The sequence below is a fragment of the Herpailurus yagouaroundi genome, unplaced genomic scaffold, assembly GCF_014898765.1.
Source record: "Herpailurus yagouaroundi ecotype Mexico unplaced genomic scaffold, PumYag 187, whole genome shotgun sequence".
Lineage (NCBI taxonomy): Eukaryota > Metazoa > Chordata > Mammalia > Carnivora > Felidae > Herpailurus > Herpailurus yagouaroundi.
Genome location: NW_024412418.1, coordinates 20,218,432 through 20,230,793, shown reverse-complemented (window position 1 = coordinate 20,230,793; position 12,362 = coordinate 20,218,432). Strand labels below are relative to the sequence as shown.

At 33.0% G+C, this 12,362-nt stretch overlaps 1 protein-coding gene across 4 annotated transcripts in view; it reads left to right on the top strand.

The window, feature by feature from the left end:
* ELP4 (elongator acetyltransferase complex subunit 4) overlaps window positions 1–12,362 on the top strand; it is a 246,695-nt gene that overhangs the window by 22,785 nt on the left and 211,548 nt on the right. For all 4 annotated transcript variants that reach the window (XM_040495538.1, XM_040495535.1, XM_040495536.1 and 1 more), the window contains exon 3: window positions 8,235–8,356. In XM_040495538.1, the coding sequence (XP_040351472.1) occupies window positions 8,235–8,356 (122 nt within the window). The remainder of the gene's footprint in view (window positions 1–8,234; window positions 8,357–12,362) is intronic.

Sequence of the window (12,362 nt, the reverse complement as noted above, 5' to 3'; positions counted from 1 at the left end):
AGTGTTATGGGGATTCACTCAATAGATTAATTAAATGCTTAATGTACAACCTCAAAATTTGTTTCACAAAAATGGTGACTTTCAGCTTGAAGAGCGTATTGTTTTTTGCTCAACTCTAAATAGGTGATCTTCCTCCTATTAGTTTTGACTGCCACATAGGAGTCTTTGAAAAAACTGTGTGTGTGTATATGTGTGCATGTGTGTGTGTGTGTGTGTGTGTGTGTGCATGTACACTAGGGTGTGTTTTCAGCCAAACTTCAGTAGATCTGGCTGATTTACAAGACAAGATAGATTTTTGTTTTTTCCTTAATTATACAAATTATACTACTAAATGTATAGTATGTGCCTACTGCTAGCAATACAACAATAAAATACATTCTCTGCCATGAGGATCTTTTAGCTTGGTGGAGAAATTTCAGTATGTATATTAAATGCTACTGTAGGAGTTAACAAGATGCTCCAGGGCACTCTGGTCATCTCACCCAGCCTTGAGGAAAGCTTCTCCAAGGATGAGTTTACCTAATTTGGGTCTGGGAGGGACTTTTGAGGGAATTAGCTAGCCAAAAAGGTGAAGTAATTTATGCAACACGTCCTGACTTAAGATGCAGTATAGCAACTAGAGATATTAATTTAAGTTATAAGTGTGGATAAGATCAGTAGGAATTGTATATAGGTAGGAAAAAAGTTACAACTCACACTCATTTAAAACATAAGTAGAAAAAGAGGAATTCTGCCATCTAGTTTATTGTCACTCTTCATTAATGATACATCACTCAATATTTTTTATTATCTGTGACTCTCCCTAGTTTATGCAGTACTTACCTAGTATAGTTGTTCATTCCCTCACTAGTGTATAGATGTAACCTTAATTTTACAAATAATTATTTTAGTTAGGCTTATTTCTCATTTACTTTTACTGAGAAGTTGTTAAACAACCACCATGTCCTTTTATAGGGAAATGACAGTATGATACCACTTTTAACGCAAATATTTTTATTATACACATTAAACTCTGCTCTTTGGCGGTGACCACACAGAGCATATAGACCAGGTTAAAGGATTTAGTTCTTTCTCCCAACAGCAATGAGAAACCACTGAAAGGTTTTAAGTTGGGAAGTGAAATGATTGGGTTTGTATTTTCAAAAGGTTACTACTAAATTGGAGGATTAGAGTGGATGCAAAGAAATAAGAGGTGATTGCCGTGGTGTAGGCAAGAGTTTTTGGTAGCATGATTAGGGGAGTGACACTGTGGTGTCACAGTGGTGTCGACAAGAGTTGTTGGTAGCATGATTAGGGGAGTGACACTGATTTGAGTGACAATCAAATTTCAGAAATACCTTGAAAATAAATATAACAGGATTTTAAGGATGGGGAAAGGAATGCATTGGTGGGAGAGAGAGAAGAGGAATCAAAAATAAGTCCTGATTTCCTAAAAACTGAAATGACCACATTTGGAAGAAAAAAATAATGAGTTACTGAGTTCCGTCTTGGATATGTGTGACTTGAGGCACTTTTGTACTTCTGTATATAATAACAACAAAAGGGCCCCTGGGTGGCTCAGTAGGTTAAGTGTCTGACTCTTGATTTCAGCTCAGGTCGTGATCTCGTGGTTGGTGAGTTCAAGACCTGTGTTGGACTCTGCACTGACAGTGTAGAACCTGCTTGGGATTCTCTCTCTCCCTCTTTCTCTGTTCCTCCCCAACTTGTGCTTGCACTCTTTCTCTCTCTTTCTCTAAAAATAAATAAATAAATAGATAGATAGATAGATAGATAGATAGATAAAAGATCTAATAATAACAAAAGCCTAAAAGCAGGAAAAGTCCATGGTAGAGAGATGATGAAATAAATTCTAGTACATACATTTTCTAGAATATTATGGCCCCTGAAACATGACAGCTACAAGACTATGAAACATGTGAAAATAGGAGAACATAAAATTCAGTAATAATTGTAACCATGTAGGAAAACACCACAGAAAAAGTACTGAAAGGAAATATAGCACAGTTTAGCAATTCTGTGAAAGTGATGGATGGTGGAAGAGTTTTTAAAAATTTATTTTCCATATTGTAAAATGTCAGCCTTAGAAAGTAAAATTTTTAGTATCCAATTTGGTTTTTACATCAGTGATTTTTAATTACCTGTGTTTATATGGTTGCTTCTGTAAACTAACCCACTAGTAATTCCTTAAGGTAAAATCAATTCTTTTTTTAAACATGACTTTCTTATTTTTTTTTCCTAAAGTTGAATAGAGATAAATTGTTAGTTATGTAAAGTGAGTGCCCTGCCCTCCCCCCAGTATGATAACTGCATTAGAGAATAGGCAGTGCCAGTCACCTTACCTCCATCCGTCTCTGTTCTCTTTTCCACCTGTCAGCTGTAAGCAGTACAGAGGCATTGAAAGTGTTTTTCCCTTACACACAAAACTTTCATGAAATGCTCCTAAATCCATGTGAAGCCCATTTTTCGTCTTTTAGATTTGTGGATATTCACTTGCAATGATAGTATTAAATAACTATGTTCTTTAATATATACAATTGAACTTGATGTAAATCTACTATACTTTTGATCATGGATTTGCTCTAATTCACTGTACTGAGAAGGTTTATCAACAAGTTACCACCTGCTGTTTTAATTGCACCTTAAGAAAGCGTTTCAATAAACCAACTTTACTGAACTATAAATTACACACAATGAAATGGACCCATTTTAAGTGTATATGTTAGTTACATTTTACAAATGTGTATATACATAGAACCACCACAGCAATCAAGATATAAAACATTTCCATGCATCTTCCAAAATTTCCTCATGCCCAAAAAAGTTTTCTGGCCCCAAACATCTAACTCCTTTCTATCACTAGAGATTAATTTTACTTTCTGTAGAATGTCACATAAAGGCAACCATGCCATGCATAATTTTTGTGTCGGCTTTTTTCACTTAGCTTAATGTTTTTGAGATTCATCTATGTTGCATGTACATTATTTTATTGTTTAGAAGTATTTCATTTGTGAATGTACCATTCGTCTTTTCCATTCACAAATTGATGGGCATTCGTGTTGTTTACAGCTTTTGGATGTTACCAAAATTGCCATAAACATTCTGTATAAAACTATGTATGGACATGTGTTTTCATGTCTCATGAGTAAAAATGCAGGAGTAGCATTGCTGGTTCGTTTAAGTGTAAGTTTATCAGAAATTGCCAAACTATCTTCTGAAGCAGCTGTACCATTTTGCATTGCCACTAGCAATGTAGGAGCATTTTATTTGTTCCACATTCTTGTCAATACTTAGTATTGTATTTTTATTTTACCTTTTCTAGTAGGATTGTAGTGGTCTCTCACAGTGTTTTTTGGGTTTTTTTTTCCAGGGTTTAATACAGTTAAACTTATTTTTATACATTTACTGGATATTCATATGTCTTCTTTTGTGAAGGATGTATTCAGATCTTTTGCTCGTTTTTATATTGGGTGGTTTGTCCTCATGGAATTAGAAGACTTTTTAGTATGTATACTGGATACTAGTTCTCTATCAGATATATGTATTGCAAATATTTTCTTTCTGTAGCTTGCTATCCATTTTTTTTCTGTTATGGTTCATGCTTCCATACCTTGAGAAATCTACTCCAAGGTTGCAAAGTTATTCCCTATGTTTTCTTCTAATAGTTTTATTGTTTCAGCTCTTATTTAGTTTTGTGATACATTTCAAGGTAAATTTTTGAGTATTAGTATGAAGCAAGATAGAAATTTTGTTGGGTTTTTTTTTTTTTTTTGATTTATAGTCTGGGGTAAGACTGAGATTTTTTATTGTGTTTTGCATCTGGGTACCCATTATTCCAGGACAATTTGTCAAAAAAAAAAAAAAAACAGTTATTTCTCCACCTTTCTAAAAAATCAGTCATGTGGATTTATTTCTGGACTCTATCCTTTTATATTGATTTCTATTTCTATCCTTTAGCTAATTCCATATTGCCTTGATTATAGCTTTATCCTAAGTCTTGAAATCAGATAGTAAGTCCTCCAATTGTTCTTTTTCAAATTTGTTGGACTATTCAAATTTGTTGGACAAATCATGAACTTTGGATTTCTATGTAAATTTCAGAATTAACTTATCAGTTTCTCCAAAAATCTTATGGGGTTTGCATTGGAATTCCATTAAAACTATAGATCAGTTTAGAAAGATTTGAGTCTTGTATTCCCTGAACAGGATATACTTCTCTATTTATTTAGGCTTTCTTTACTTACTCTCACAATATTTTGTACTTTTAATTGTGGGGCTAATTCATGCACATATATTGTCAAATTTCTCCAAAAATATTTCATGTTTTTTTCAATTGATCATAAATGGAATTTTTAAAATTTCAGTTTATAAAATAAGATTTTAATATTTTGAAGTGTTTTGCAACTTGTTTTTTGGAATAGCATGTGGTTTATCTTGGTGTACATTCTAGATGCACTAAAGAATGTATATTCCAGAAGCAGTGCTATCAACAATAGCCAAATTATGGGAAGAGCCCAAATGTCCATCAACTGATGAATGGATGAGAGGATGTGGCGTGTGTGTGTGTGTGTGTGTATATATATATATATATATATATATATATATATATGTGTGTGTGTGTATATATAATGGAATACTACTCAGCAATGAAAAAGAATGAAATATCTTGCCATTTGCAACAATGTAGATGTATCTGGAGGATATTATGCTAAGCAAAATAAGTCAGTCAGAGAAAGACAGATATCATATGATTTTACTCATATGTGGAATTTGAGAAACTCAACAGATGAACATAGGGGAAGGAAGGAAAAATAAGATAAAAACAGAGAGGGAGGCAAATCATAAGAGACTCCAAATACAGAGAACAAACAGGGTTGATGGGAGTAGGGTAATTGGTGATGGGCATTAAGAAGGGCACTTGTTGGGATGAGCACTGGGTGTTATATGTAAGAGATGAATCACTTGGTTCTACTCCTAAAGCCCAGACTACACTGTATGTTAACTAACGAGAATAAAAAAAAAAAAAAAATGTATATTCTGGAACTGTATATTATCTAATTCAAAGTGGTTGATAAGGTTCAAATTTTCTATTTTCAAAATGATTTTTCTCTTTAGCTGTTCTGCCAGTTACTAAGAAATGTATGATAAAATCTCCAAATTGAACTTATGTCTATCTTTACTTAGTTCTGTCAGTTTTGCTTTAAACAGTTGTATTTTTTTCAGAAATTCAAAGAAACAATTTATCCACACACATCTATGCACATAAGTACATATATACATGATCACAGAGTGTTATAATTTCTTACATATTTGTCATTATTTATATTCTTTATTCCTTCCTGTAAATGCAGTTTAACGTGTTGTGTAATTTTCCTTTAGCTTTTAGGTCCTGTAGTACAAGTCTGCTGTCCTATCTGAAAATAGTATTTCACCTCAGTTGTTGAATGTGTTTTACACATTGATAATTTTTTATTACTTGTTTCTCTTTCAACTCATAATATATAATTACCATATCCTCCAGCCTTTGTTGTTTCAGATGAAAAATCAGTTGTTGATTTTATCATTGTGCCTCTGTATGTCATATGTCATTTCTCCCTGCTGCTTCTAAGATTTAACCATGGTGTACTTAGATTTGGGGAGTTTTTTTTGTTTTTTTTGTTTTTGTTTTTGTTTTGTTTTTTTTGCATTTATCCTAGGAGAGGCTTCTTATGCTTCTTAGATCTGTAACTGAATATTTGATCAAATAGAAAATTTAAATACTGTTTCTGTTTCTTATTGTCTCCCAGTGACTAGGACTCATGTTTTGGACTGCTCTGTATTGTTCCACATCTCTGAGGTTCTGTTCAATTTTCTTAATTTTTTTCCTTGTTCTTCAGATTTCATCATTTCTGTTGATCTCCCTTCAGATGTACTGATTGTTTTTTTTCCTTCCTTCATCTCCAATCTACTCATGAAATCACAAATAAGTTTTTCCTATAAGGAATAATAATTTTAAGCTCTAAATTTTCTGTCATTCATTTGTATAGTTTCTCGTCGTCTTTCGATATTCCTTTTCTGTTCACTTATTGATATATTTTCCTTTAATACTTTTAATGCATTTTACTTTGAGTCAGTTTCTGTAGGTTGTGTTTTCCTTAGTATGGATCACATTCAGTAATTTTTTGGTTGAAATCTTTACACTGTAAAAAATGCATTGATTATGAATTCTATTCTGTTTTCCTGAGGCTTTCAGGTTTTTTGTTTTAATAGACAGTTAATTTGCCTGATCTTAAATTAACTCTCATTTCAATATATTGTGCAGCAGATAGTATCTCTGCTCGATTTTCCAGATTTTAGGTTTTGCTTTTTTAACTTGGTCACACAGAGCTGTCTCTTACAATCAGAATTTAGAAGAGAACCAAATATTTGCACAGAACTTATACTCGGATTTGGGGGCTCACACTTTGTATGGTTCTCAGCCCTGAGTTTTGTCCTCTGCCACCTCAAGTCAGTGAGACTTCAGCTTTCTTTAATACAAGATTCTGCTCTCAGGTGGGGAAATAAATGCCTTCAGGGGAGCATTAAATTTGTAAATCTCACATGATTTAATTGTCTTTCAAGTTTATCCTGTTCTCTCTTTCCTACTTAACTGTTTCTTTCTCCCTCTCATGCATAGATAATAGATGGCTTAGAGGTCAACCAGGGATTTGGGCACATTTGATAACATTTGCAGAACTCTTACTTCAAGGATTTTTCCCTTAAACTTTCAGCTGTTTTCTGAACTCTACATTCTGCTATCTCAAGCTGGAAAGGATTTGAATTAAAGCTTCCAGAGCTAAGGGAGGTTAAGAACACTTGTAAGCAAAAAAGCCAGAAATTAGAAATTAGAAATTCTTACATGTCATGATCACAGTCTTTCAAAAGGAAACTGCTGCAGTTTCTGTCTGTTTTTTGTTGCTTTCCAATGCCTTCAAATATTTTTTAATGATTTTTTTCAGGTTTTATAATTATAGCTGCAAGAAGCTTTGCACAGTGCTAACATTACCACAAATTCAAACTTTCTTGGGAATATTTTTTAATAATGAGACACCTGGGTGGCTCAGTTGATTAGGAATATTTTTTAATAGTGTGGGTTTTACAGATATTAACAATGCCTGACATATTACAGGAACTCAATTAATATTTGTTGAATAAATTAATCATGGCTTCTCTTTTTTTAGATAATGTAATAAATTTACCTTTGTCTCTGGTTTTGTGTTGTCTTCAAAGTATTAAAGGAAAGAAGACTGATATAAAAATGTAGCTATCAGTAGCTATCAGTAATATTAAGAAAACAAAGATATACTCAAGTTGTTTATATTATGTCACAAAATCACAGAAATATTAACACATTTCTGTCAAACCTGACACATCATTTTTTCATAAAAATTCAGAAAGAAGGGAGGATGAAGGAATAATGAAAGGTAAAAGGACCGTTTACTAGGAAATCATTTAGTACAAATTTAAGAACTCTCAACTGAAAATCTTCAATTTTAAATTGCTATTGGATATAAAGCCTAAAACACAAATGTAGAAGTAATACTATTTTTATAAATTTTATAAATATTAATTTTCAGGCTACATACACTAAGTGCTTAATTGTTGTGACATGTAAGAAATTAAGTGTGAGTTTACAAACTGATTGGTAGATAAGAATAGCCATTTTAATGTTTCTTTACTTTTGAGAGAGAGAGAGAGAGAGAGAGAGAGCACAAATGGAGGAGGGACAGACAGAGAAAAGGAGGCACAGAATCTGAATCAGGCTCCAGGCTCTGAGCTGTCAGTGCAGAGCCAACACTGGACTCGAACTCATAAACTGTGAGATCATGACCTGAGCCAAAGTTGGATGCTTAACCAACTAAACTACCCAGGCACCCCAAGAATAGCCATTTTAGAGGTGCAATGCCTAAAAAAAAAATCTTAGTAAAGACAAAAACATCTGTGATTTCCTTGCTATAATCATACATAATCCTCTAAATTTTGTGGATATCAGAAGTGGTGCAATAGATTGAGAAAAATTTTGTAATCAGACTATATTAAAAGGACTCACTTCTCATTGACCACCTAGATAAATAAGTTTCTTAGCCTATCTAACTGTACTTTAGGAAGACAGTTATTACCCCACCTCATATACTTATTTTAAGGAGAAAAATTACAAGAATGTCTGAGTATGCTTGCTATATGATAGGATTCTGACTATATTTTTTTCTTTTTTACAGAAGAGGATAAATATAATATTTATTCTTCTTTGCTCTTCAAGTATTTCCTGGCAGAAGGAATCATCAATGGGCATACTTTGTTGGTTGCATCTGCAAAAGAAGACCCGGCTGATATTTTACAGGTATAGGATATACTATTCAATATTTCATTTTGAACATTTCATGAAAAAATATCGCTTATATATATGTAAACAAAATATATGTTTGTATATATACAAACTGTATTTAAATCCATTAATGGGAACATACATATATTTTATTCTCTTAAAATTTATTTGAACATGTAGTTTCATTTAAAAAAATTTTTTTAATGTTTATTTATTTTTGAGACAGAGAGAGACAGAACATGAGCAGGGGAGGGGCAGAGAGAGAGGGAAACACAGAATCTGAAGCAGGCTCAGGCTCTGAGCTGTCAGCACAGAGCCCGACACGGGGCTTGGACTCACAAACCATGAGATCATGACCTCAGCCGAAGTTGGTTGCTCAACCAACTGAGCCACCCAGGTGCCCCCCCTTTTTTTTTTAATTAAATTTTCTTTTTATGTTTGTTTATTTTTGAGACAGAGAGAAACACATGTAGTTTCATTTTTAAATTAATGTTCTCAGACAATTTTTTAACTTAAAATTGATATTGGCAGTGGGAAAAATAGTAATAAGCTACTCAAAACTGAAATACATAAAATTATTGCTATACTATAGTCATGAAAATAAGAGAACTCTGTAAAAAGTTAGGTAAAGAAAAACAACAGCAGAATATTATCGGATATTGAATACCAGTATCCTAAAGATGTAAATCAGAAGAAAGATACAGAAATTAGAAGTACTCATTTATTGAGTGCCTCGGTGGCTCAGTCAGTTAAGTGGGCGATTTTGACTCAGGTCATGATCTCACTGTTCGTGAGTTCAAGCCCTATGCTGGGCTCTGTGCTGACAGCTCAGAGCCTAGAGCCTGTTTCAGATTCTGCGTCTCCCTCTCTCTCTGCTCCTCCTCCACTCAAGCTCTGTCTCTGTTTCTCTCTCAAAATAAATAAACAGTAAAAAATTAAAAAAAAAAAACCTAGGAAAAAAGTACTCATCTATTAATATTATTTTGCTTTGAAAATAACAGAAATTATTCTTTTCCAAGAAACAAGTAATAAAATAAGATATGTGGTCAATGTACTATATCTTTTTAAAACCAAAGCACACTTTAAAATTCAAAGAGGACAATATATATATGCCCAGGACAATATATATGTGTATATATATATATGTATATATATATATATCTCATATATATTTCATACATATTTCATATATATTTCATACATATTTCATATATCTTTTATATTTCTTTCATTTTTTAATATGCAATAATAAAATAGTTGGATTTAAAAGAATAATATGCCATTCTCATTTTTGTATTAAAAAATTATAAAAAATGTTGTTTTCAACCTGCATACCCTTAATGTGGTCTAGTTAGTTTTCACAAGTTTAGAATAGACTGAATTAAAAATTTATGCCTATACAATTGTAATTATTTATAATCTTCATAACACCAACATGTAGACAAAGTTTGTAGTGTATCACTGAGAAGAACAAATGAACTATTTAAAATGAGAAGTTGAGGAGTAACATAGATAAGTAGGTTTTCCTACATAATATTCAGTCAGGATTTCAGTGTTCCCAACTCTATTAGAGTTATATAAGAGTCATTTATTAAACAGTCCGAAAATGAATGACCAAAACGAAGGTATTAATAGCATTTAGAGATACACCATGGGTCAGTGTTGGGGGGGGGGATGGGGAGGTAGAGTAGGGAATGCTGTAATTGCTTAGTTTTAATTTTATGATGTATGCTTGGGAATTTCTGGAACCTATAACCAAGACAAATATTGCTGGTACAAGAAAAGGGAAAAGAAAATCTTAGAGACCATAATTATCTTAAAACTGTGTATAACTAAAAGACAAGTAAAGGATAAAAAGCCCCATCAGCTGCCTAAGATATATTATATAACCACCCAGCAATTTATCCATCATCCTTTGAAAACATATTCATGCCTATTGTAGTCAAAGCTCCTTCAGGAAGTCAGCATTAAGATGTAATGTTGAAAAATTACACCCCTTAGAAAATCCTATAGAACAATATACATGATGTTGTTAAAGCTTTTAAAAACACATTGGTAAGTATTTTTCAGTTAACTTTTTTTATCTAAGAGAATGTTCGTAATCATCTCAAATACAGGGATAAGTATTCTCTGAAATTTTTCTATGGAATGTTTTGTAAAATAGCAAAAATTAGATTTTTAAGTTAAAATATTTGTGTTTATCAGTAGGTAGGCTGATTTTTTTTTTAGAAATAAGAAATATATTCACACACGTACATACATAATTTCTTTAGAACTTAAAAATGCTGCATTTTTCTATTATATACTTTGCATAATTTTAAACAATATATGTTAATATTTATAATGTGATTTTCAGAAGTAAAATTAAATGCTATTTCTTAATATACTAAGGTGAGTGTTAAAGCTTAATTCAAATACTTTTAGTGACGACATGCCTGTATTGATTATATTCATGCAGGAAGAGATGTCTAATATCTAGAACAAAGGGTTAATTCCTGACTTATGGAATTAACTTTTTGAGTTATATCTTTTATACATTATGTACTATCCAAAATCTACTACAGTTAGAATAAAGAGGGAGGTTAGGATGATTTTAGGAGCTTAAATGTTTTACTTTTTAATATGCATTCAAGATAAGTAATGGTTATAGGCAGGAATATTGATAACTTATCTTGATGTTTACTAAAGGTTTACAGAACATATTTTTTAACATCAAACATACTAATAAGCAAATAGTCCATATTTAAAAGCATTTATTATGAAAGTACCCATATCTAATATAGACAAAGTCTTTCATAATTGAAAATGAATTACCTTGGGGCGCCTGGGTGGCGCAGTCGGTTAAGCGTCTGACTTCAGCCAGGTCACGATCTCGCGGTCTGTGAGTTCGAGCCCCGCGTCAGGCTCTGGGCTGATGGCTCAGAGCCTGGAGCCTGTTTCCGATTCTGTGTCTCCCTCTCACTCTGCCCCTCCTCCGTTCATGCTCTGTCTCTCTCTGTCCCAAAAATAAATAAACGTTGAAAAAAAAAATTTTTTTTTTAAAAAATAAAAAAAAGAAAATGAATTACCTTATATTAACCCATGAATCCTGGAATAAGTAACAGTTTATTTAAAATAAACCATATCAGGGGCACCTAGGTGCTCAGTTCGTTAAGCATCTGACTCTTGATTTCAGCTCAGGTCAGGATCTCATGGTTCCCAGGTTTGAGCCCCGTGTCAGGCTCTACACTGACAGCATGGAGCCTATTTGGGATTCTCTGTCTCCCTTTCTTTCACACTTCCCTGTTTGAGCACTTGCACATGTGCTCTCTCTCAAAATAACTTTAATAAAAAATAAATTGGGGCTCCTGGGTGGCTCAGTCGGTTAACCATCTGACTTCAGCTCAGGTCATGATCTCGTGGTTCGTGAGTTCTAGCCTCATGTCGGGCTCTGTGCTGACAGCTCAGAGCCTGGAGCCTGTTTCGGATTCTGTGTCTCCCTCTCTCTCTGTCCCTCCCCCCTTTCTCTCTCTCTCTCTCTCTCTCTCTCTCTCTCTCTCTCTCAAAAAAAAAAAAAAATTAAAAAAATTAAAAAGAAAATAAACTATGTCATATTAGATGAATTAATATAGCAACAAAATATTTAGTATTGAAGTATGAAAATTTAGACTAATATCTTCAGAATTCTTTTTTTCTGCACTTTAAATCTGTAAGTAAAAATCAGAATATCTCAATAATTTAGAGCATTTTTACATATCCCAAATATTAGTCTGTTACCCAAATAATGAACTCATTTATTAAGATCTTATTTATTGTACCTTGTATCTTTTGCTTTGTTTTTTGTTTGTTTTTTTAAGTTTATTGATTTATTTTGGGAGAGAGAGCAAGCAGCGTGGGGGCAGAGAGAGAGAGAGAGAGACAGAGAGAGAATCCCAAGCAGGTTCCATGCTGTCAGTGCAGAGCCTGACATGGGGCTTGAACTCATGAACCATGAGATCATGACCTGAGCTGAAATGAAGAGTCAGAGGCTTAACCAACTGAG